The 27,064-nt window shown below is 40.7% G+C and overlaps 1 protein-coding gene across 5 annotated transcripts in view; it reads left to right on the forward strand.

Moving 5' to 3' along the window:
• The window catches only part of GRK3 (G protein-coupled receptor kinase 3), a 123,540-nt gene extending 101,674 nt beyond the window's left edge, over positions 1-21,866 (forward strand). For 4 of the 5 annotated variants that reach the window (XM_074972967.1, XM_074972968.1, XM_074972970.1 and 1 more), the window contains 8 exons: positions 2,828-2,894; positions 3,126-3,226; positions 4,615-4,681; positions 5,186-5,281; positions 9,171-9,333; positions 10,828-10,964; positions 11,932-12,045; positions 12,632-21,866. In XM_074972967.1, coding sequence (XP_074829068.1) covers positions 2,828-2,894; positions 3,126-3,226; positions 4,615-4,681; positions 5,186-5,281; positions 9,171-9,333; positions 10,828-10,964; positions 11,932-12,045; positions 12,632-12,793 — 907 coding nt within the window. In that variant the 3' untranslated portion in view covers positions 12,794-21,866. The remainder of the gene's footprint in view (positions 1-2,827; positions 2,895-3,125; positions 3,227-4,614; positions 4,682-5,185; positions 5,282-9,170; positions 9,334-10,827; positions 10,965-11,931; positions 12,046-12,631) is intronic. The other variant, XM_074972969.1, reaches the window with a different exon arrangement.
• The last annotated feature ends 5,198 nt before the right edge of the window (positions 21,867-27,064 follow it).

Below are 27,064 nucleotides of genomic sequence, written 5' to 3' on the forward strand. Positions count from 1 at the left end.
CATTGGCCTTGTCAAACTGGGTGGATGTACTAGCAGTAATAATTAATAATGAGCTCTTGCATAGCACTTTTGTCCATGGAAGTCAGAGCACTTTACAAAGCAAGGTAAGTGCATAGCTCTGAATATCAGACATAAGGCCCACATTAGTAGTTCATTGCTCACAAAAATTGACTCAATTTACTGTAGGTTAATAGACAGAATTAAAAAGTTGTATAGATGTAACCATATAGGAGACCTTCTGTAGCCAACCACATTCATTTATTGGCAAAGCCTTCTTGTTGCTTCATCTAAGGCCACATTTAATCCTTCAAACTCCAGTCATCATTCCTGGCACAGCAGAGTATCACAGGAGCATAACACAGTCTTCCCTCCGTCAAATCCATGCTGCAGAAATCTCTTCAGGATAATGGGAGAAACAAACACCTAAAAAAGCCAATAGGGGTTGTGAACAGTGTGATGGACTCCTAGTGGTAGCACTAAACACAAAGGACATTACCATTTTTAATCATAGAACTGGAAGGGATCTCGAGAGGTCATCTAGGCCAGTCCCCTGCACTCAAGGCAGGACTAAGTATTATTTAGACCAGGGGTCTCAGACTCAATTTACTTTGGGTTCAGTGCCAGTCCTCAAATCCTCCAAGCGGGGCAACAATGTCACTCATGCTGCCCAGAACCCGCCCCCCGAAAAGCTCTGCCCCCCACCTGCCTAAGGCTCTGGGAGGGTGTTTGGGTGGGGTAGGGGTCTGGGGTTGGGGATAGGGGTGCATGCTCTAGGAGGGAGTTTGGGTGCAGAAGGGGTGAGAGGTTGGGCTCTGGGAGGGAGTTTGGGTGGGGGAGGGGGTTGGGGTGCAGGCTCTGGGTTGGAGTTTGGGTGCTAGGTGCAGGCTCTGGGCTGGGGCAGGGTGGAGGGGTACAGGCTCTGGGAGGGAGTTTGGGGGCAGGAGGGGGTATGTGGGAAGGGGGAGAGGGTGCAGCCTCTGGGAGGGAGCTTGGGGGCTGGGGGGTGTCGGGAGGGGGTGCAGGCTATGGGACGGAGTTTAGGGGCGGGAGGGGGTGTGTGGGAAGGGGGGGTGCAGGCTCTGGGAGGGGTTGGGGGGGTGCGGCGCTTACCTGGGGCTCCAAGGCGGGAGAGCCCGGGGGCCCTCTGCGCGCTGCCCCCCTCCCCCCCCGGCACTGCCCCCACAGCTTCCCATTGGCCACAGGGGTGCTCGGGGCGGGGGCAGCATGCGGAGGCATAGACCTGCCCCGCCCCACCCTGCCCTGGGGTCGCAGGGAGGGGCTGGCAGACACGTGGAGCGAGCAGGCAGACACCGCTCAGCTCTGCTGTGCTGCCGGGGCTCCGGGCCATTTTAAATCGCCGGGGGGCGGTGGGGAGGAGGGGAGAACCCGGGGGTGGCAGGCGGGGCCAAGGGAGAGACCTGGCCCCAAAACTGCTGGAGCCCCGTGGCCACATTGGGGAGGTTCACAGGCTGCGAGTTTGAGACCCCTGATCTAGACCATCCCTGACAGGTGTTTGTCCAACCTGCTCTTAAAACTCCCCAACGATGCAGATTCCACAGCCTCCCTAGGCAATTTGTTCCAGTACTTAACCACCCTGACAGTTAGGAAGTTTTTACTAATGTCCAACCTAAACTGCCCTTGCTGCAATTTTTCTCCCTCCTCCTTTTAACAACCTTTTATGTACTTGAAAACTGTTAATGAATAGGTTAATAGGGAAACAGGTATTTTGTTTTTGAAAAATAACTTTCTCCCTGGGTTTGGAAACAGGAGACAGTGAATAAATCTCAACCATACTAACCAACCCACCCCCGCCCCCACCCCCCCATGATTAAATACCCCTTCCAGTTGCTACTTAACGTTACACTGAAAATGTGTAATTTACCAGGACTGCTACAGATTATCAATTACTTTCAAAGCTCATACAACATCTAAAATATATCAGTATAAAACAGTATGTTGGATATTCAGACAAACCAGCCTTGTTCTCAAGCAGCCTCATATACTAGAAATATTCTTATACCAACCCCAAATCATATGCATTTCCTTTAGAGGCTCCACACACTCTCAAACTGCCAGTCATCCTCTGTAGACTGTCCACTGACTAGCGTTCATTTCACCCATAGATTCTAATCTCCTGCTACATACTTTCCATATATAGTGGAGTCAACCGCTCTGTAAAATATGTTAGGTTTCCATTTGTAGATAGTTATTTTTAAAATGTCAAAGTTTTGGTAGCTTCTGAGAATTTCCCCGTTAGATGGGGTCATTTATTTTTTTGGAGATTTACTCAGTGAGGTCTTCAGTACTTGATCCATAAGTACTGGAACGATTGACTACTCAAACTACATTCACTTATAAACTAGCCCACTGCATATATACTTACGAAATAACAGCATTAGGCTTTCCTAAATGTAGTAACCTTGGTGATATTTGTGTGGAGTCAGTGAAAGAGTTAAAAGATCTGTTTTCTCTGAAGTTGATTGTAAAGATGGAATAATCAAGTAATACCAAAGTGACAGGAAGTATTTACTTTTGCAGGGTACTGCAGGTTTTTACAGAAAATGTAATGTCATAAAAACAAACACATACTTTCCCAGGGGATTCCCACCCGTAGTACTGAATTCTGTGCCGGTATTGGATCAGTCTAGTTTTCACTGGAAATGCTGAAAGTGTCACTGCTCGTGTTGTCGTTCTGCAGGGTGGGATTGATGAGTTCTTGAAGAATGGGACTAACAGGATGCTACATTCTTTTCTGGGGTTGCCACAGCTGAAATAAGCAGATATGTTATGGGTTTACATTTATTAGTGCATTTTCTTATTTCTACAGTCACAGTCCTTTCAGACAGCACAAAACCAAAGATAAGCATGAGATCGACCGGATGACGCTCACCGTGGTAAGGATTCTAAAGATCATTTGATTTAAGCTTTTCATGCTTAGCTAATTACACGTCCTTAAGAAGTTCTGTACATCACTTCTTTTTGGGAAACAACTTTATTCTGTATGTGTACGTGCAGGAACTGTGCTGCTAAACCCTTCCAAGGATAAGTTACCTTTTAAATGTGGTGGTGTCTCAGATTGAACTAGTTCCAAGAATTCATGTCATAATTCTTTTTTTATCCTTCAGAATGTGGAGTTACCAGATTCATTTTCCCCTGAACTAAAGTCCCTTTTGGAAGGGCTTCTGCAACGCGATGTTAGCAAGAGGCTTGGCTGTCAGGGTAGCAGGTAGGATTTAGCTTCTCCATTAACCAAAGCCTGCATATATCTCTTCTTTCCTTTAAATGAGAGATCTATTTTATTTTAGGTCAGAATGTGCTTCCTATCACTGTAACATGTTAATGTTAGCAAGAAAGCATTAAAGTTCAATGCAGTGTCTATTCAACTTGCTTTTGACTATTGGTAGGCTGAGAAATTTCTCTTTTATGAGGGACACTTAGCCAGGTATTATTTCTAATTTTGTTCTTAGCATTTTAAGGTTTCATTGGCATTTTAACTATTTTATTTTATTATCTATGTTACATATTTTTGGTTGCTCTGTAGTTTTCCTGCTCTGTGTTTTTTGAGAAGTAACCCTATCTTGATACAGACATTTTGATGACCATCATTATAGTGCATATTTTAAATTGGGGTGGTGGTGTTGTTATTAAAAAAGTCAGCATTTGTGACTGTTCCCATATGGTGACATTTGAGATTTTCCTAGCTTTCCAATCTTCTGAAAATAGGACATTTGGTAACTGCTGACAAATACTGATTTATTTTAAATTACTTTTACCTTATTCCAAGCAGTCCTGTAGCCCCTGATTTTAAATGATCTTCATCCTAACGCTGGCTGTTTTACACATACAGGTAATGGTGGGTACAGTCATTAGATGTCCAGCTGCCTTATTTGCAGGTATTACAGTAGAACCTCAGAGTTACAAACACCTCGGGAATGGAGGTTGTTCGTAACTCTGGAATGTTCATAAGTCTGAACAAAATATTATGGTTGTTCTGTCAAAAGTTTACAACTGAACATTCACTTAATACAGCTTTGAAACTTTACTATGCAGAAGAAAAATGATGCTTTTTAACAAGCACAGAAACAGTTTCCTTACTTTGTCAAATCTTTTTTAAACTTTCCCTTCATTTTTTAGTATTTTACGTTTAACACAGTACTGTACTGTACTGTATTTGCGGGGTTTGTTTTTTTTTGTCTCTGCTGCTGCCTGATTGCGTACTTCCAGCTCCAAATGAGGCATGTGGTTGACTGGTCAATTCATCACTCTGGTGTTCATAACTCTGAGGTTCTACTGTACTATGAAAGTTGACATCAAAGGGCTCTGAACGACATTCACAAAATTAGAGTTTCATGCTCCCAATATGTAGGTGATTGTTATCTTAAAGTAGAAACAACATAAATTGAGTCGTGTAGGATATAATATTTGGGGATCATTTTACAGGTACTGTTAACAGAATGGTATTGTGTGCTATTTAAGATAGTAATATGCAGTAGAAAGTGAGTGTGGGTGCTTGTCTGAAAGTATTGGTTTAGGTAGAAGAATTTTTCCACAGTGGGGTTCTTAAACATAACTTGAAAAGCTTCTGCATTTTGTTATGTTAAATTTTTTTTGCAGCGCGCAAGAAATAAAAGAGCATCATTTTTTCAAAGGGATTGACTGGCAGCAAGTCTACTTACAAAAGGTATACATAAAAATGTGACCTTATCTCTTGCTATAAAGCAGTAAAACTTAAACAGGGTGGGGAACAGCAAATTTAGATCCTTATTCTCCCTTCCTTGCCAAGTATATATGTGCAAAGTAAGTGCAAAGTAGATGTAAAATGCTATCACCAATGTGAGTGAGTGAAGAATTCTCATCTGTAGCATTGTACAGATGTGTAGGTTCAAATGATTGCACAACATGCCAGGCAGGGGAGAATCTAGGCCTTCAATCTTTTATATGGTTCTTCCATATGACTGTATATAAATAACAAAAATAAAGCTCTTTGAAGTGCCTTGGGAAGACCTTTCAGTAAAGGAATGCATGCTTAAGTCTCGTTTCATTGCAATATATTGTTTACTCTGTAGGAATACCTTGCCTTTTGTTTTGCAACAAGATAATGGGCATGTATAAATGCAGAATAGATTGAAATAATTACGCTAATTGTTTGGCTTTGTAACTAGACTGCCCTGCCTTTGATTTCCAGTATTCTCCTCCACTGATTCCTCCCCGGGGAGAAGTAAATGCTGCAGATGCTTTTGATATTGGCTCCTTTGATGAAGAGGACACTAAAGGCATTAAGGTACATGTGCAATATTTTTCCTTCAGCCGTTGTTTCCTTTACACTTTTAGATGAAAGATTGTGAATGACACTTTCAGGCTGGTGTTACAGGTCCCAGTCATGTGCATGCTTAACTTTAAGTGTGCAGATAGTGTCATTTACTTCAGATGGATTATTCACTGCTTAAATTTATGCACGTGTGGAGGTGTTTGCCGGTTTGGGATCATAACAAGTAGAACAAGGTATAGTGAATGATGTTTTTGTCAAGTGTGTATATCCTGGGTGTGTTTAAAATTATAGTTTGACTGAAATTTGGCATACATAGTGTCATGGAGCCACAGGGTCTATGCTATACCCCAGCTTTTAAACAATTCCTTGGAGGTACCCCTTAGTGTGCCAGACCCCACACACACAGTCCCACTCTTCCTTAAGGATAGGCCATGTGCTTCAATACCTTTGAGCCTGAGCCTGTGGGCTCCTGTACTCCTGTTTCATACCATGAGCTCTGCCCAGCAAATCCAACTGAGGCCAAGTCTACAGGTCAAAATTAAGTCAACCTAAGTTACATTGCCATACGGCCACTGCAGTAATAAAATCGCTTTTGCATGTCCATACTAAGCTCCTTGTGTCGGCGGTGCGTATCCTCACCAGGAGGGCTTGCACCTATTTTAGTATACATTTTTGTATAGACGCTTACAGTGTTAGGTCAGTGTAAGCTGCATGATGTCGACCTAATTCTGTAATGTAGATCAGGCCTGTGAGAGACTCCTGTTCAGAGATTTTTTTGCCCTCTTCAGGGATCAGTGCCCTTCAGCAAGTATTTGCAGTGTCACCAGGCAGCTTTTATCAAACAGAAGAGGGTTCATTAGTCAACTGGAACACAGCATTGCAAAGTCTTTACGTTGGCGTAGAGAATCAAAGGTTAAGACATAGGCCTGCCTGGTTTACACTACAGAGTTAGGTCAATGTAAAGCAGCTTACATCGACCTGACTTTGTAAGCATCTACACTAAAATGTCGTCCCACTGATGTACCTTGCCCACTACACTGACTTAATAACTCCACCTCTGCGAGAGGTGTAGTGCTTAGGCTGATGTAGGTTGGGCGATACAGTGTCACTGTAGACACTGCATTGCTTACACTCCTTAGAAGAATTTATTTTCAGAGCAGGGCTTTGAACACAGGAGTTTCTGGCTCTGAATGTTATGCTAAGACTTCTAGTCCATTCTCACTCTGTAAGTAACAAATCTATAAATAAATTTCTCACTATCTATAGATTTATAATGAAAGTTTGTGTATTAACATCTACGATAGCATAAAATGTAGGGGAAATATTCCATGGACAGAGACCTCATATGTAAGAAAAAATATTGATTAGTGAGAGTTTGGATAAGGGAATCTTGTTTCAACAATACTGTCTTATGTTCAAACTACTCCTGTACCCACTTGAACATTGATAGCAGGGTCATACCATATGCGAAGGGTTCATTTCCATTGGATTGGATCTAAAGCAGCCACAAAACTGAAGTCAATTAATTTTTATTTTTAACATTATTATTATTATTACACAAAACTATTGAAAAACAACATTAAAGGAAAGAAATCTAGAGCAATAGTTGTTACTCCATCCTTATCTTAGTTTCTTGTGCCCAGCTAATGTGGTATATAATATGCTATTTCATCCTCTGTTCTGAAACCTGCTTAATACCTAGACAAAATGATTAACTTAGATTCTAAGGTATATCCCCATTATTATTTTAACATACTTTCTTTTATAGAGGAAACTTTATTTTTGTTATTATTGCAGGTATAACCAAGATATAATTATAGGTAGTGAGTCAGGAGAGAAAGAAATCACTCCAAACTCCCTAAACAGAAATATATTAACTACCCACAGTGACTAAAAAGGGGAACTTATCTGTCAGTGTCACCCACTGCAATTACTAGCAGCTGGCATAAGACCGTTTTTAAATGTTGAGAAAGAACTACAAAGAACAGAAAATGTTCTTTTCGCTAGTAAACACCACGGTGCCAGCTAACAGTAGGGTAATAAGTCTCTGATTTCTTGAAGCACGGGAATGCCTGACTGATAATCCCAAACACCATTTTCTGGGGAGAAACTAGGTTAAATTGTCTTCTTTAGCTATATTATGGAACTTAAATTCTCAGCAAGGTGTATACTTGTAATGCATGTTGTTGACTCATTGCACTTTATTCTCTGTACAGGTTGCCCTTAAGGTATATTTATTTCCTCACTCATGAGTCGATGAGAGTTGCAATGCACTGTGCTGTTTATGCTCGGGCTAAGACTTTATAATCCCTTCTGAGAGGATTGACTAATCCCCTACATCTGAGTCAAATGCAGAGGAACTTAGGGTTTTCATAAAACAGCACCAGCTTTCTCAGTTTGCTGGCAAGAAGGTGGCGGTTTTGGAGACTGAACCCCAGCTGCTATACTTTCTTCTCCATTACCTGTTTATACTGGGAAAGAGCCCAAAAGCCTCAATCAGATTCAGGGTCTCTTTGTGCTTCTTACAAGAAGACATCTTCCCTGACCCAGAGAGACGCAGGCTGAGGGAAAGGGATGCAGTTCAACAGCAAAGTGTTCAGGGAGGTGATAGGCAGGTGTCAGGTTAGGGTTTCTTTCCGCTTTAAATAAGTATCCGCAGTAACCCCTTTACTAAGCTATTGCTAGTTCCTTCTTTCATATCAGTTGTTATCCAGGGCCCATTTTCTAAATTTGATTGCTTTTGTTTCATTCTTTTACACAGAATAATTATAGAGAAAAATGTGATGATTCTTAGTATTGTACCAAAAACTCTGTTCCCAGTGCTATCAGTCCTAAAGGTTGCTATACCAAGCCACAGATGATCTTTTCGTCCAGAATCAAATCATTTCAGTTACGTTCAGTACAGTTCAGTTTAAGTACTGCAGTTAATGTGGGAAGGAAAAAGGGCAGTATGACATGAAGGCAGTCTGAAATCAGTAACATACATAACTATTTTAAAGGTGTATTATTAACAATTGTAAAGTTACCGTGGAAGCGTGGAAAAGTATCTGTGTGAAAAATGCCTTTTCATATCAGCACAGTGACTCAAGGATCTGGAACTTGCTCCTTTTGGCAAACTGCAAGGATCTGGTTTTGCTGAGCTTCAGGAAGTAAGGCAAATGTGTCAGTCTGGCCAAGCTTTCACTAAGTGGGCTCGCCAGTGCAGCAAGGTGTGAGGATGATATAATATTTATAATTTTTGTTTGAATTGTTGTAAGGCTCCCAGGTAATGTGCTACATTTACAACTATTTAAATAATAAACTACACATTTTTCATCTTTGCCTTATGATATGTGGATTGAAATAAATTGAAAAGTTAGTTAGTTCCCAAAAGAATGCTGTTTCTGAGAGCTGAAGCAGATTTAGTGGAGTCAGTTGTTGCTAGAGAAGTAGGCAGAGGAACTTATTATATAGTTAGAGATTTTTTGAACAGGACAGCTAAGAAAAATAAGAATTTCAGAAGTCCATCTTAAGGTGGCAGTCAAAAATTGTATATCCTTTTTCAGGCAATGTATCACTTGTATAACTTATGTCGTATTGCTGGTGTAAGAGTTTTTGAGCAATGTCTAAAAAGAATAACAAAAAATCCAGTGTCTGTATATTTATGATCTGAGATAAGATTTCCATACTGTAAATTAAGAAACTATCGCTTTAAATACACCAGAACTAGAAAACTGTGTACAGTGCCCTGTCTGGCTTGGCTTTCTCGAGTTTGTACTACGTGCAGAGTTGGGAATCTTAGTCTACTTCACAGTGTCATTCTAATCTTTTTTTAAATTATATTTATTATTGCATTATTATTGAGTATGTTGGTAATAGAACCTATTAAAGTCCTGCATTTTACGATATTTTTCCCTCCTAGTTGGTTGATAGTGACCAAGAATTGTATAAGAACTTCCCTCTGGTAATATCAGAGCGTTGGCAGCAAGAAGTAGCAGAAACTGTTTATGATGCAGTAAATGCAGACACGGATAAAATTGAGGCCAGGAAGAGGACTAAAAATAAGCAACTTGGCCATGAGGAAGGTAATGTTTCCAGTGCACATCTTTTCATTCTTTAATGCTAGATACGGTTATTAAATATGTTCCAACAGGTAACCTTTTATTTTACGTTGTTAATTACCTGTAATTCAGAGAGTTCATGCTTTAATGATTCTTCTAGGTTTCATTTAATTCAGTCTGTATTTCTTAAAATACTTTGAGATATTTTATGATGTAATTTGACTTTTTAGAAAAGTTATGAATGAATCTTTTAAAGTCAAGAGGGATTACTGTATGGTGCTTTTGGTTATCCATAAGTTTGAGGTATTTTCAGTAATGTGTATCCGGGATTTGATTTTATGGTGAGGATAGCATCTGAATGAAAAAATGAGACCCATTGTATCCAATGTAATTCCTTTGAATAAGGTATTGAATTATGTACTTGAGATCGGTGACAGTGTTGGGACCCTCTCTTCTTTGGTATGGGGTAACCCTCTAGTGTGTTCATCGCCTTAGGACATGTTTGCATTGACCTACCTCTTGTAGAACTCCACTGACTTCGGAGAGGCTCCATGAGTTTGTCAATGCAGAATGAGCTCCTTCACCTGTCCCTACCCCTCAATACAGTGTTCTCTTGTGGTAGTTTGAAGTGAGCCCATATTTCTTCACAAATTCCCTCTCTCTCTTTTTTTTGTTTTGGTCTTTTGTTTTCATATAGTATTTTAAAACAATTTATAAATGATGGCATTGAAACATGGGCACATTTCAAAATGCAGACCAAGACGTGGATAAGTTCATGGAGGAAAGGTCCATCAATGGCTATTAGCCAAGATGGTCTGGGACACAACCCCACCCTAAGCCTCTGACTGCCAGAACCTGGGAGTGATCGACAGGGGATGGATCGCTAAGTAATTGCCCTGTTCTGTTCATTCCCTCTGAAGCATCTGGTACTTGCCACTGTCGGAAGACACTGGCCTAGATGGAACATTGGTCTGACCCAGCATGATCATGTTTATGTTCTTAAAGCAGAGCAGCTCCCCTTCTCTGTAGTATCTTAACTGTTGCCTTCTTTCTGCATTATTATTTTTGGCATATTTTCATAAATTCTCAATTTAGTGAATTGGGGGGAAAAGTAAAATTGAACTGATGGGGATCTCTCTGTACGTTTGAGCAGTTGAACAGAACATTCCTCCTGTAAAAGCCGATATGCTGTTCCGCAGGATATTCAGTGTTAATTCTTTCAACAGTAAATCAGGTGCCTTCTTTAATAGGGCCAAATTCTATTCTTGGTTACTTCAGTGCAATTTCGTTGCCCTCAGCTGTAATGGGGTGCAGAATCTGGCTCAGTGTGTACATGTGTGTGTATATAATAATTAGAAGGCAAAAGGTAACACATTATAGAGAATATTATGTGTACTGAATCTTCTGCTGAAATTTAACATTAGTGGGAAAACACTAGTAAACCTTTTCTGAACAGAGCACATTTCCTGAACACTGGGTTGTAGCTGATTGTGTAAAATGAAGTTGTTATATTCACAGATTATGCACTAGGGAAGGACTGCATTATGCATGGGTACATGTTGAAATTGGGGAACCCATTTTTGACTCAGTGGCAACGTCGTTACTTTTACCTCTTTCCAAACCGACTTGAATGGCGAGGAGAAGGAGAATCACGGGTGAGTCTGAACTTAGTATAAGAAACACAGTTTTTGTAAAGGTACCAAATGTAGATAGGCATTTTTGCCAAATCTTGAAGTTCATACTCAGGAAAACTCCCACTGAAGTTTGAGTTTTTCTGGAGTAACTATAGCGGGTCAGATTCTTATACCTCTGCTCACGTGGAGTAGTACTTTACTTTGTGAGTAGGCACATTGATGTCAAGCAACCTAAAATAGACTTTACAGATTTGTGGGGTTTTTTTTTTAAGAATTGGGAGTTTATCAATGTATTGTTTTTTCATTTAGGACCCCTGGAGTATTTATACAAAAAAACATAAAATGGTAAGGCAGTAGAAACACTATAGCATTGACCTCAAAGATAGTGCTATGGTGTCTATAGTTCAGTCCAATGGTGATCGTGTTTTAGGGATGTCATCTATGTATTTAGCTACACAACTGTAAGAGATATTTGAAAATATTGTTCTTCCATTGCAGTATTTCCTAAAAACTTTTATGCAAAACTGCTTGCATGTTTTTCCATCTGTACATTTGTAGTGCTTCAATAATCCTTCGCAGTTCTTTGACATAGACAGTAAAATTGTCTAACTATTGATTAAAGTGTTTCACAGCAATACTGTTTGAAAGAAAATAAAGTAAAATGCAACTGTTACTGGGGAAAACACTCATTTAGTTCATAATGACATCCCATTTTTGCAGTGCCTTGTTTTGTGCTGTTCTGAGTTGATCTTTTGGTAATTTTTCGTGACTAAATCCTTTGGTAAATTTCTTTGAATACTTTCTCTTACTTTATGAACTATTTTTAGTTAGTGTATTACTGGAAGCTAAGGGTCAGGTCATGCTAACATTTGCTCCTGGGAGTAACTTTATTCACATGTATATTCCCAGTGGATTAGGGTTCAGCTTTAGGTCTGTTGGGTAACAGCTTCAAATTGTAATTCAGCTTTCTTTTTGCAATGTGTGGTAGCAAAATCTACTGACAATGGAACAGATAGTCTCAGTGGAAGAAACTCAGATTAAAGATAAGAAATGCATCTTGCTGAGAATTAAAGGAGGCAAACAATTTGTCCTGCAGTGTGAGGTGAGGCAACTGTAAGTTTTCAGTGATCACTAAAGCAGATGTTTTGTATACAATGATAAAACCCAATGGTAACATAAAATAGTTTTCTTAGTTTTCAAGTCTGAACTAAACTCATGAAGTATTTGCCATGCTTTACATGTGAGCTGGGAGGGATATGGCTGTACTAGGTTTATGCATCACATCTGAAAACCTGGATTTCAATGGAACTTGTCAGAGTGAATTCAGTTTAATAATAATGGATAAAAATGTCAAAACTGACTGACTAATTTAGGAGCGTAAGTAGCCTAGTCTGTGCATACAAGCAAACTAATTTCCCAGCAGCTCAAGGAGTTAGCACATTTGTAAAGGATGGGGTGCGCGCACACACACTCTTTTTCAAGATAAGTAACAGCTTTGGTTGCTACCATGTTGCCTGGGTTTGACTTAGTGCTTAAAGATGAAAGGTTGTGTGTTACCAATACCCTGAGCCATTCATTTTCCAATGGAAAATAAAGTACATTGTTTAAAAATGCTCATAGGGAAAGTGGTATTCCCCAGTATGTGCACTCGATTATGAAGTGCCTAACAACTTCTGTATCCCTTTCAGAGTGACCCAGAGTTTGTTCAGTGGAAAAAAGAGCTGACAGAAACCTTTACTGAGGCACAGAGGCTGCTGCGTCGCGCCCCAAAGTTTCTCAATAAATCTCGCTCAACAGTTGTAGAGCTTTCAAAGCCACCACTCAGCCACAGGAATAGCAATGGGCTGTAGAAGAGATGAGAGAATGAAGGGGAAAGCTACTCCATCACCATGTATGAGGGCCACAGCATCATTAGTTACTTGTACAATCCCTGAACCAGGAATTACTTAGAAGAAGAAACCTTGGATGTTTACAGCATGGGATGATGACAGGACTCTACATCTGGAGATTGTGAAGACTAAAGCAATGACCAGGTGAATTCTCACTAATAGCAGTAGTGAAAGTTGCCAAATGTAGAGGCTGCCCATCGTTCCCAAGCATCGTCACACCCTGGTGGTGTTCGAATGGTCTGTTATCCTAGAACTACTGAAGGAAAGAAGATAATCTTTTCTTTGCAATACCCTTGTTTTGGTATGTACCAAACCTGGAAACTGAAATGGTTACTACTCTTTATCATTTACATGTTGATGTCTGTTATTGACATATCCCAGACTTCGGCAGGAACTGCAAGTTTGTCATGTGGGATAACAGGTAATCCTATGTGTTGCCTTGTTCTTTCCAGCCATCACTATTGATTTTAATATATCCTTGCTCCATACTGCTGGTGATCAACAATGTGACTCTTATGCACTTCAAAGTACTGATTTCTAACTGTCCTGTGGTTTGAATGTTGTTGATACTTCATGGAAACATTGAACTCAGATTATTCCCTTGGTTTGTTGTACTCACTAATAGTAGCTACCACCGTTATGCTTCTTCTACTATATACAAAACTATAACTGACACAATAGAGTAATAATTGGTGAAGAGGAATATATGGCTTCATCTAGTGGTCTGTTGTATAAATTGACTATTTGAGCACAGTTTTTAAACAGCAGATTCCTTTTGACAAGTTTACAGTGAATACAAAGACAGTTCTTTTCCATGTCAGCTCAACTGCACTTTTTAAAAATTAAAAAATTCTGTAAATCCAGTGCATACTAATGCACATACTGGATTAAAATGTATGGATAACTTGGTATGTATTCTTCTGGATTGCTCTTAAATTGTTGGACTCATAGACTCTTCTCTCGCTCTCTTTTAAAGTAATGTGTTCTCACAGCATAGTTCTCCCAGACCTTCATCTTAGCCAAGCACTTAATATTCACATGCACATCAGATGGCAGGACTTTCAAAAAGAAGTCTGAATTTCCTTTTATAGAGAATTCAAACATTCACACTGAAAACAGTCTGAGAATATTGAGGATGAAAATGACAAAATAAGATGATTATATGCCAAATTTATGTAAATTCTCCTTATGTCATCATTCGTTTGTCAGATGTAAGGTGATACTTCAGAGAAGTAAAAATATTGTACATAATCTTTGGACAACTTTGAACATTTCGGGACAATTTCTATCCTGTTATACATACTGAGAGTCTCATTGAATATAATGGGTTTTCAAGAGGTGCAAGTCAGAGGAGAATTTGAGCCTTCATCTAATTCTGTATTACATTGTTTATTGCGGATCACGTTCTGCTGAGTTACATGGGTACAACTCTCATAGAAGTCAGCAAAGTCAATGGGACTTGCACCTGTGTAAATGGGAGCAGAATTTGCACCAGCAATCTGTTTTGCCCATCTCTTCTGACCAGTTCATTTCTAGCTTGTCTGGCTAACAGTCAACCGCAGAGCTTCAGAACTGTTTCATTGACAGCAAAGTATAAAGTGCCAAAAAACCTCAAAAATTATTTTTTTAAAAAAATCCTCTATTTATCCTCCACATTCTTGTGAAATTGGATGTGTGAGCTACTAAACCTGGGGGTTGCTTAATAAATCTGACAGCAATGCCAACCATTTTTCTTATACTTTGATATAGTGTGAAGAAGAAATTGAATTTTAAAAAATATTTTATGCTTGGCAAGTGGTAATTTTAAAAGGATATTTACACATTTGTTTTCTTGGATTACTTTTTAAAATGAGCATGGAGTTCCGTTTTCATCTACTGAAAAGTGATGTTAGAAGTCTAGGTATATTTCTGTAAGCAGTAACTGTGGTATTTCCCTAAACTCATGCCACTGTGGAGTGGCAGATTTTTAGTGTAATCTACTGTACACTGGATATTTTTGAATTGTTTTCCGACAATACCACACACATGCACTTATTCTGATTTGTGTTTTGAATAAAAAGAAAGCTCAATCTATGATAAAACCACTCTAAAAATAACCTCATATCATCTCTTCCTCCATTCATGTTTTATTAGTTCAAGGTCAATTTGATCAGTTCCATTTGTTCTCTTTCAATTATTTCCCGTAGCTGAAATTTTCTGTCATAATATCCTTTGGGAACATTTGTGGCTCTATGGTTATGATTCTGATATTTTCATAATATTAAATTCTAAAATGCTGTTTTCTGTAGATAAAAGGAAGATATAGCTGCAGTTAAAAATTTGTGCCCCTAAAACATTCATTTCTTTGAATCAAAGCTGTGTAATAACTTGTGGAAGATACATTTATTTTAAAAATTAAATTACAAAATAGAGTTGGTTTGACACTTGAATATACTGTAGCTTTGAACATTATCACCTCATTTTTGTAAGCTATTTGAAATTATCTGGATTTTTATTTTTAAAATGGCAGTAAAATCATCTGTCATTTAATATTCACTGCATTCCCTTTGATAATTGCTTATGGGAGTCAAATATTAATATAAATATATCGTTATTTATTTTCCTCCAGTTTTATTTTTGCCCAGAATATTAAAATGAATTGTTGAAGCTTTGTAGAAGTCTAGTGTTTTGCACCATTCCACTGTCTTAGTCAGTAATTTCACATTTCTGAAAGAACGGTTATCTTAACAAAACCCCCACACTTGTATTCATGGTAAAGTATTTTATCACTAATAAATGAAAGTTTCGCTTGGAAAACTTAAGAGTCAGGTTTTATACGGTAGAGAGAGATTTAAAATTTAAGAATTCTGAAGCCAGAGATTTGTTGTCGTTCTTAACCAATTGTTGCTATTTTAGATATCAAATTCTATGTCTTTATGGGAGAAACACAATTGTTTTTTCATGAGGATCTTTAAAGAATATTAATATGTTGTAAAACTTGTTAAAAATTGAAAATGTGAGATCAGACTTGGTATTGTCTTTTAGACAGCTGAACCCCCTTTGTACGCTCAGTGTGCTTATAAAATGTTCAGGGAACTAAAATTTTTTAAAAATAGGTGGTTGCCTCAACAAAGCTAAATTCAACATTAAATGCAGATTTTCAATATGTTGCTATCTGCAAGGCTGTAAATGTTTATTCAGCTCTAGTGCGGGCTTTTATTTTATGTATTTGTAGGTAACCTTTTCCTTTTCATTTTAGAGCACTGAAAATATATTCCAGACAACGTCAGATTCACCCTCATACACCTTGGGTGTTGCTGGGGATATTTCTCAATAATTCTGTATATTAGTTCTTCTGACATATGAGCTGATGAATCTCTGAAGTCCCTAATCCTACAGAGACTTGTTTATGTGCATCAATGTAATCAAACCCCTGAGTAGTGTGATTGAGACTGTGCATATGAGTAAAGTTAAGCATGTGTTTAAGCTTTTAAAGGCTTGGGGCCTAACAGGCTTCAGAATTGTCCTTGAAAGACATGGGGCTCACCCTACAGTTCTCTGGGTGAAGAAAGACCATGGCAGTTTGAGTGTGCAAGGAATAAGTTAGGCCTTCTGATTTACTGTTGTGAATTAGGGCCCCGATTTGGGACAGCGCTTTAGCAGGTGTGTAAGTCACATTGACGTTTGTGCTTTAACCGCTCTCCCGAATTGGGATGCTTTCCTGAATCAGCACCTAAGTCTGGGATAAGCAAAACATCATTCATTTATACTGAAAAACAGAAGTATAACTGTGGAACTCTTCAGAAATGGGTATTTTCCATTAGTTGGGACGTGCCGTGCGGCATTTCAGTGAACACCCTGTAAAATGGCCCAAGGCCTCATGGTGTTTAAGCTAAAAATTAGGGGCAATTGTTCAAATCTATTAAGTGCTTGAGTACGAGCTTGCAAAACTGTAGAGGAACATTTATAATGCTGTTAATTTCTTTACCCAGGTATAGGTCATCCTTGTAGTTTAAGTATCATTGTTTAAATGCTTCATCAGAAAAGTTATGCTTTAGCTTCATTTCATTATCATGCTAGTCCAGCTAGATTTAAGGCTAAAATCTAATATTTTTAATAATACTTTGCAGAGATGAGCTTATTTATCATCATAAATACATGAGTGTACTGAGTGTTCATTTGGGGCTTACTCCAACACCTATTGAAGTCAGTGGGCATTAGATCTAACTGTCAGTTCTCAGAATGGAGAGAGGTAAATAGTGGTGTCCCCCAAGAGTCTGTACTGGGACCAGTGCTGTTCAACATATTCCTAAATGATCTGAGGGAGAGGGTAAAGCATCAGGTGGCAAAATTTGCACACAATAAAAAATTACTCCAGATAGTTAAGTCCAAAACAGACTGTAAAGAGTTACCAAGGGGTCTCACAAAAGTGGGTGACTGGGCAACAAAATGGCAGATGAAATTCAATATTGATTAAATGCAAAGCAATGCACACTGGAAAACATAATCCCAACTATACATATAAAATGGTGGGGTCTAAATTAGTTGTTACCAAACAAGAAAGAGATCTTGGAGTCATTGTCAATAATTCTCTGAAAAGATCCACTCTATGTGCAGCGGCAGTCAAAAAAGCAAACAGAATGTTGGGAATCGTTAGGAAAGGAATAACACGACAGAAAATATCATATTGCCTCTAGATAAATCAATGTTATGCCCACATCTTGAATACTGGGTGCAGATCTGGTCACCCCATCTCAAAAAAGTTATATTGGAATTGGAAAAGGTATAGAAAAGGCAAACAAAAATGATTAAGGGTATGGAGCAGCTTCCATATGTGGAGAGATTAATAAGACTGGGATTTTTCAGCTTGGAGAAGAGACGACTAAGAAGGGACATGATTGAGGTCTATAAAATCATGACTGGTGTGGAGAAAGTAGATAAGGAAGTGTTAGTTACTGTTTCTCATAACACAAGAACTAGGGGTCACCATATGAAATTAACAGGCAGCAGGTTTAAAACAAACAAAAGGAAGTATTTCTTCACACAACGCACAGTCAGCCTGTGGAACTCCTTGCCAGAGGATGTTGTGAAAGCCAAGACTATAACAGGATTAAAAAAAGAATTAGATAAGTTCATGGAGGATAGGTCCATCAATGGCTATTAGCCAGGGTGGGCAGGGATGGTGTCCGTAGCCTCTGTTTGCCAGAAGCTGGGAATGGACGAGAGGGGATGAATCACTCGATGATTACCTGTTCTGTTCATTCCCTCCGGGGCAGCTGGCACTGGGCACTGTCAGTAGACAGGATATTGGGCTAGATGGACCTTTGGTCTGACCCAGGATGGCCGTTCTTACGTTAGGGTTTAAAAGCAAAGGCACTGAGATGCTGGGTGAGTTTAGCACATGCCTGGACCATACTGTTCCTGTATGTCGGCCCAGCGTCCACAATTCGGCATGTGGAGCGTTACTGAGCTCAGTTACATTCAAGCTTCCTGTAATTTCAGTGACTCCCTCAGAGATGTGACAGAGCTCCCTCCCCCGCACTCCACTTTCCGTGAAGAAAAAATAAAATAATATGGCAGTAATATTGCCACTGTTCTTATCAATATACATGTATTCACAGTCTTTTACATAGATTACAGGACATACCGTGCATTTGGGGCTAAAAACAAAGAAATCAGTTTTAGAAATCAGTTCAGGCCCTGATCCTACAAACTTCTAAGCACATAAACACTGCTACTGAAGTTAATTGGAGTTGATTCAGCAGCACCATTAAGGTCAATGGGAGTTTTGCCATTGACTTAAAGGAACATAGGATGAAGCCCTATGTGCAAAAAGTTACTCGTATACTTACTTTTTTAGGATTGAGGCCTTAAATATTAGTAAACTGTTCATGAAAGATGAAATACCTGGAGCTCTGTGTTTGTTGTGATTTTCTTTGGCTGTTGTACAGACAGCTACATTCCTATTTAATATCATTTATTTTTACACGGTGTAGATGTGCACAAATCACTTTCTTTACTTTTCCCACTCGGCAAATATTGGTGATGCAGTTACCTTAATTCTGAAATATTCCCATTCTAAATACTTATGGGGACAGGTTATTTTGAACTGTGCTGCAGAGAGTAAAGAATTCTAGTTGTGTTATTTTAAGAAATGAGTCAATAATTCTGCAAGTTAAAAAACCCTGAAAATATTATTATAAAAAATTATAGTATTTCTTAATTTGTAATATTGTACAAAATGGAAAATATCTAAACTATATAGAGAAAATATATATACAAATGTCTGCACAAATTGCAAATGATTTAATTTTGTGTTTCCTGTTGATTTATATTCCATGATGTACATATTATGTGGATTGTCATTTATTGCGTATTGGCTGTTTTAATACTATTGTTAAATTGTTATTTTATTTTATTTTAAACTAATCATCACAGACTCAGCTTTATTTTGTTAATGTAAAGGTTGCTACTCTGTGTAGGTATAAAACCAAGAATTCTATTTTAACAAAAAAACATTTTATATTATTTATTGAATCCATATATTTCTTCAACTTGTGACATTCCAGAAAATTCCTGCTCCTTATCTGTATAGCTTGTTATTTAACGAGATGGCAGTTCCTTTCAGATAGAAGTGAACAGCTTTATTCTGTTTTTTCATAAATAAAGTCAAATTAATTTCAGTAACAATCTGTCCAGTTTACCATTTTATTGTAAAAATAAAAACACACCCTTTTTTGCAGTTACCTAGATCATCTTTTTAGTGCAATGGCTGAGTGAATGAAGCATCATATAAACATCCTTGCAAATAAAACCCATCAGCTCAATTTGCTGGTATTCACAGCTTTTATTCCTTTTATTCCTGAACATTCCAGTGAGCGAGGTTTTATTCTCAGGAATGTTCATGGAAAGCAAACTGTTACAAATGCTAGTGCAAATAATCACAAAAGGATTTTTACAGTGGCAGTGCTGTCTCAGCCATTTTAGAAAGCTCATTACTAGTCATGGAAAACATATGAAGAGTTATCAGTGCTCACAGTTTTTTTGTGAACAGAAAAAGGGACTTCCCCTGTTCATAAAGCTTACATCATCCAATCAGGAAACAGAAATAGTATCATGGAACATAGGTGACCAGCCACACTGCGTGGCTAGCAAATACTCATAAGTTGAAATGGTACTGCTTAACTCCCACTGAAACCTTCAAAATGGCATTTAAATTGTATTTAAGTGGCACATGGGTCTTGGTGGCCCCTCCTGCACCGGGAATGCATTTCACCTATAGGGAGAAGTTTGCAACTAAACTATTGGCTGACTTGACTTCTGTCTTCACAAACTATTGTGACTATTGGACAATTCTGTAAAATTATGATCTAGTGGTAGATAATTTACTAACAGACAATAGGGCTAAATTTATTAAATAACTCATTTGCTAAAACTCACCCATCTCTAAGCATGCCATCTACGCTTTGAGGAATACATTGCAGCATAAAATAATACATTTTTAAACTCCACGTATTGGGAAACTTCAAGTACTCTTTAGTATTTCATTAAATAACATCGTGCTTATGGAGAGCTCACCATCAAGTGTTCCTTTTACCCACCATCGGAATTAAGCCTCTTCTTCTTAACAAAAAAGAAAAGGAGGACTTGTGGCACCTTAGACACTAACCAATTTAGCTGAGCATAAGCTTTGTTAGTCTCTAAGGTGCCACAAGTCCTCCTGTTCTTTTTGCGAATACAGACTAACACGGCTGCTACTCTGAAACCTTCTTAACAAACTAGCACAAGTGCTTTATTCAGAGCTGGAGACAGCACTGTGTAAGGCTGACTACTTTTCTTTGGTTTGTTTGTTTTTGTTTTGTTTTCCATTTTCCCAGTCTTAAATTGTTTGACCACATTTAATTGCTATTGCTATCAAGCAAACCAGAATTTTGAGCAGTCCTGCCTCACGAGCATCCACAGAGAGAGATTAGGCCACAGTGAAGTATGCAGTGCTGCCATCATAAAGCTTCTCTCTGAAGCCCTCTCTTAAACGTGCTGTGAGGTCGATAGAACTGATTCCAATTCAGTTAAATCCAAACATGCCAGAGCAGAACAGGTTTCAGAGGAGCAGCCGTGTTAGTCTGTATCCGCAAAAAGAAAAGGAGGACTTGTGGCACCTTAGAGACTAACCAATTTATTTGAGCATAAGCTTTCGTGATGCATCCGATGCAGTGAGCTGTAGCTCACGAAAGCTTATGCTCAAATAAATTGGTTAGTCTCTAAGGTGCCACAAGTACTCCTTTTCTTTTTGCAGAGCAGAACACTTCTTTATAATATCGAGAGGTTTGAGTTAGAAGTCCTGCATTAGAGGGTAGATTGTACCTTGGCATCAGGATTTTCCTGACATGCTTGTTGTTTCCATTCTAGCTTATTAGAGAGCGGAATGGAGAGAGGCATAAAGGGATTTCGGTATGAGGCTGTAGCTGTAGCCGTGGAAGGATAAAGTTTTCCCTATTGAAATATGTACCTGTTTCTTTCTTAAGAGAGAGCGGTGACTGAGCAGGTGAGGTGAACTAGTGCAAATAAAAGCAGACTGAAAAACAGAATAAAGTTAGAACTTCCTGAGAGAGGCATTTTCTTACTCACTTTATTTCTGTGACTTAATTCAGAAGCAGCAGTAGAGGAGCAGATTTATATTAATAGCAATGAGCGATTAAAAAAATTGAAAGCGAACCTGTTTTCAATGTGTGATTTAATGGTAAGAAAAGCCAGTATCTGTACATCACTTTAGATATTGTATCTGAGAAACATTTGTTTTCTGTGTTTTGTTCTTTTCATATTTATTGTGCAGAGGAGGTATTATACCTCATCAGTACACCACTAGTGCACGTTCGAAGCCGGATCTTCCACAGAGACTGTGTGTTCACAGTTTCCAGTCCTCGGCAGTTTCTGTGGTGTGCCACACTTAGTTACTTCTACCATTATTGTTTTTTTAAGAATTATTTTGAACAGCTAAGCTGCTTCTGAGTGTTGGTCGACTGCTCTCATGCAAAGAGAATTCCAATAAAAACCCCATGTGAGCATGCTATTGTGTTTCATTCTTTCCATGCTATTGTGTTTCATTCTTTAAAAAAAAGGACAAGGCTGCGTGAGCTTTTCTAGGTAAGGGTACACTGGCCTGTTGGGCATACGGGCACCATGACTCAAGGTGACGCAGATTTTAAGACCCTCCTAAAGAAATGTTTTGGGAGGGAAGAGGAGGAGAAGGTTACAGAAGCATGACATGCTTGCACCTGTGCAGTGAGACTGTTTCGAAAGCTGAGGTCATGATCCCTCTGCTGCGCTTGCCAGGGCTAACCGACGCCTTATTCTCTGTGAATGGTATTTGCCTTGGCAAGGTGGGAAGCAGTTCATCCCCTTTTCTACTCTCCCATAAAACTATGCTTCATATAGAGAGCATATCAACTCCACCCCTACCAGGCAGCCGGAGACTAGATGATTGCCAGTTACATGAGGTATATAAAGGCAGTTTCCCGCCCGCTTTCCCTCACTCTGCTTTGCACCCTCTCCTGGAAGCATGGAGTCTTTGTTTAGTCTTCTACTGCTTTCATCTCAGCTTGTCTTGGAGGAAAGAAGTAAAATCTCGAGAAAAAGAAGGCCCTTAAAGGAATGGCAGAGAGAATGATTGGTTATGGGCCCATCACTGAGACTTCAGGTTACCGGTGCATAGGGGGATGGTGACTTTTCTTTAGCTACTCCTCTCCCCTCCTGCCGGCCACCCTGAGTCCTTCCAGTCCGCAGGTTGATCCCAACAGGCTGTTGTTCTGTGGAGTAGAGTTAAAGCAGCTGATGCTGCTGCTTCACAGGGCCAGCAACGTGAGCCAGGGCCATCTCCTTGGGACGGGAGCGCTGTGCTCAGATTTCTGTCTCCCTCGCCCAGCGGAACCCTGGAATTCAGCATGCTGCCCTTCTCCAGGCACGGAGTGCAGGCCCTGAAGAGCCTGCATGCTTTTTTTCTCGGGATAATTCTCCTCAGGATTTCCTGAGGTGACATGGGGGGTTCCAGTTTCCCTTCCCCACCACTAAGAAGCCCAGAGAGCTGCCGCCCACCACAAGACACAGTGTGCCCCTGTCCGGACAACTTCTCTGCTCCCTCCATCATTTTAGAGCAGCGCTTCCTTCATTCTCCTGGCACCTGCTTTCTGGCTCATCAGGAGGAGCACGCTCCTTCCACAGCTCTAATGCAGCCTAGTTTCCTTGCAGGGAAATGCATAACTCCCAGGATGTCTGTCAGCATCTGCAGTAGATATGGAAGGCCCCTTTGCACAGCAGTGTGGCCTTCCCTGCACAGGAGGGTGACTGACCGGATGGTATCGATGGGAAGGTGGAGGATTCCCTCAGGAGGGTTTTGTGACCCTCTGGATGTTCTCCACACTGCTTTTATTACAGACCTGGCCTCCTCTCTGCATTCCTCTCCCTGGTTCCCTCCTACGCTAAGACTCCAGGGACATAAAGCAGCCCTAAGGCCTATCTAGTTGGTATTATCTGACATCTACATGGCAGTAGGGCCTAGAGGCTACCCAAGATTCCATTGTGCTAGGAGCTGCACAAACATGTTGTGAATGCCCTAAATTGCTTCCATTCTCCAGGCACGTGAGGATTGCTCTCGTTTTTGCACTCTTTTAGACAGCAGCCCAAGATGCATCACTCCTGCGTCATCATGGCTGAGTTTATTCCCGTGCCTTAGGGTCATGTCAGGGATTTATCGCCTCTGCTCTGCCTTTATTTGAGATGTGTTGGGTTGGGCAGTGCCTGGCTCACTAAACAAAGATAACGCACATGCACAAAGGATTTCACCAATATCAAGTCTTCAGTTTTGGTTCATACACCAAGTGGTAAAATCAGCAGATTTACAGAAACGTAATGGGCAAAGTTGATTATGTTTCTCCTATCTGTTCAGGTCCCTGGAGGCCTCCAGATAGCTTAGCCAGAGATACCTAGAGCTGCCAGAGACACATTCTGCCATCCAAGAGGCTGCAGTACAGACAGAGCTTTGCCTCTGAAAATCCCTTGCCCAAAATATCACCGTGAAAGGCTACTGAGTAACAAAATGGCGGGAAATGCCGATGATCTTTGAGAGCCTGGTTCCTTCAGAACAACTCCCTCCTGTCACTGCCCTGGAACGAGAACCCTGGCGCACGCTATGCTGAGCGAGACTCGGGACAATCTGACCAAGTGGAACCTCAAAAGCGAATGCAGAGAGACGAGGCAAATGCCTGAGCACTGCATCAGGCACTGCCCCCGTCAACATCCTGCACTCCCAAGGAACTGCTTAAGATAAGTGAGAACAGCGGGGCGGGGCTGTGGTTTTGGAGCAGGAAGCTATGAGGAGTTAGGTATGGATGCAGCTCTTCGCCCACTTTCCCAGGCCGGTGTGCAGAGGAAGGTAATCAGATCGGAAGCGGAGCTGGGGCAGGGGCAATGGGGGCTTTTTAAATGACAGGCCCCCGCTGAGATGCATAAAAAAAGAAGAAAGGCTTGGGGGAAGCCCAGATCCAGCCGGAGTCATGGGGCTTGTACCCTATAAAGGAGGGCCGGTCTACCCCAGAAAGGGAGGGAGCACTTTGTGTTTATGTTCTGGGGACTCCTTTCAGTGTTGATGTGGGGTCCCTCCTCCTCCATGAGACAAGGGCATCCGGCAAGTCTCATGCAGCTTATCCCACTCCTTCCAAAGGTAAGAAAAATCTCCTTCTGTCGCTAATTGGGCAGTGCTCTCTCCTGGCTCTGATTGCCTGCACCCCAAGAGCCAGGAGTTCTTTCCCGCTGACGCCATCTGTCAAAATGCAGCGAGAGACAGCCCTGCCAGCAGCTGCTTTCCTGGGCGAAGCCGTTGTCGTGCATTATCTGCCTGCTGAGTGGGGAGCAAAGCAAGGGAGATTTAGGAGAGCACAGGAGCCTATGCTATGCGTCTGAGAGGATGGTTTAACCAGGGCCATTGTTTCTGAGGGAGCTCTGTCGCCACTGGGCCACCAGGGATTTTGTAGCAAGGGGCTGTTACTCCACAATGCACCATGCTGCTACCTGGGCAAGGGTACAGTTCTGATCTTTTCAAACAATTCTTCGACACTGTAAGGGCCCAGTGCAGCTGTAACCTGCAGCTAACGGGTTATTTTATTTATTCATTCATTCCTTGTAGCTAGTCAAAGACTGCAGGCACACTTCCCACAAAAATTAGAAGGAAAGCTACGAACGACACAGTGGGTCCCATTCTGTGTGTGCTTCCTGCCCAACACTGGCTAGTCATGCCTGTGAGATCTGTAAATGTCTATAGTGCTTTACAAGTCTCCAGAGAAGATTCTAGCATTGCCTGTGAACACTGAAAGTGATAGGAAACTGTTTCTCGCTTCGGCAGTGGGTTTTCTACAGCTGGATGAAATTTTTTTAACTGCAGGGGCATTTTTGGTGATAAAAAGCAGTTATGTTTCTTGAAAACACTTTAATTTCAGAGAAATTTTTGGAAGGGGAAAAATCAAAATGAAAATATCTTAATTTTGAGTTGAAATTTTTGTTTTGGTTCTCAGAAAAAAACAGAATAAAAATGGTGATTTGAAATGAAACAAGATGGGAAAACGGGTTTAGTTTGAAATCTATTGGAAATACTGAAACTTCCAAAAAAAAACCTGTTGCATTTGAAATTTTCTTTGAAATCAAATGGGATTTTTCAAACAATTCTATGTCTTTGTGTATTTGATGGCATTTTGCAGCCTGTCAGTTTCACTGTTCCCTCTGTGCTGTCAACCAGCTAGTTTCCCCTGTTTTCATCTGTGGCCCTTATATAGGGCACACAGAAACATGTTAGTGAATAGGAAAATACGATTATAAATCCACAAAATTTGGCAGCGTGAGGCTGTTGCAGGAATAGCAACTGAAAATGCTCTTAAATCATGTTTTGAAGTTCACTAGATTTCAATCTGATAATGTCCCTTTTAATACATCGATTTCCATCATGAAATTGCGTCTACAGAAACCTTGGTGATCGTAGGAGGCAGACGTACTCATCCAACTATCCAAACCATGGCTATAAATGGCACCTCCCTCAATCTCTCTTCAGTGCTGCTGGTTTTTACTGCTAATAGTGCTCCTGTAATATTCCCGTTTACCATCCGGCGTTACAATTTAGTGTCGTTTCATCGTATTTTAGGCTAAAGTTGCTGAGGCTTTTTATCTGTCAACCAAGAAAGCAACACCTAGAGCCATCTGGTGGGAAAGAGTTTTACTGACACCTGTTACTTCGGTACATCTCCTTCCCCACAACGAACGAGGTGCAATGTCTGAGCTCAATCCTAGTGACGTTTGCGCATTAGAGCTTTCTGTTATGCTCGTAAGCCCAAAAATATCCTAGATACACGTGCGACCAGATCTCTACCCCACATGTGAGTTGGTAACACAGCTTGAATCAGTCAGAACGGCTACGGAAGTGATAAACAAAGCAGTGCGGCCTAGTGATTGGAGATTTGGACTCGGGAGAGCTGCGTTCTGTTCCCGCCTCCACCCCAACGTGCTTGGTGACTCACAGGATTTGGCTGTGCCTCTCGTTCCACTCTTGGTCTCTCTTGTCTTTGGGCAAGAGGTGTCTCTTCCAACAGATTGGAACGCATTGATTTGCTGGTGAAAGTGCTGGCCCGAGTACAGAGCAATAGAAAACCGGACTCATTGTTTTCTGTGCTAAGGGTGTTTTGTTCTTTTTAGTACTTTTCCAGGATCAGGGTGAGAGAGACGACGTCAGAAGGTGACACTGGCCCATTAAGAGGGAAGAGGCCAGTGCACCTGGGACTGCTCCGTTGATCCCCCTTCCCCCTGCCCCCCGTTAGGCTTAGGAGAGGCCACCTAGGCCCTAGAAGAAAGGAGACCTGGAGACTCGTAGAGGAGTCAGACAGGAAGTGAGGCTAAGACATAGGGAGCAATAAGGAAGAGCTGGCAGCAGCTGCTTGGGAGTCCCAGGTGAGGGAGCTGAAGTTGGATGGACGCTGTCACAGGAGTGTTGGTGAGAACTGACCAAAGCTGGGGACTCCCTGGGCAGGAGCCATTGGGAAAAGGGCAGATCCAGCGTGGTCAGAGGAAGCCAAGCCCGGAAGCCAGAGGTTTGTTGCAGGAGGGTCGATCCCCTGAGCAGGGGCAGGGCTCGCAGGCGTGGAGGTCTGGGGAGCAGAACCCATGGGGAGCCCTCTGGGCGAAGACCTTAGTGAAGAGCTGCAGGGAGGCCTGGAGACT

The sequence above is a fragment of the Natator depressus genome, chromosome 15, assembly GCF_965152275.1.
Source record: "Natator depressus isolate rNatDep1 chromosome 15, rNatDep2.hap1, whole genome shotgun sequence".
Classification (NCBI taxonomy): Eukaryota; Metazoa; Chordata; order Testudines; family Cheloniidae; genus Natator; species Natator depressus.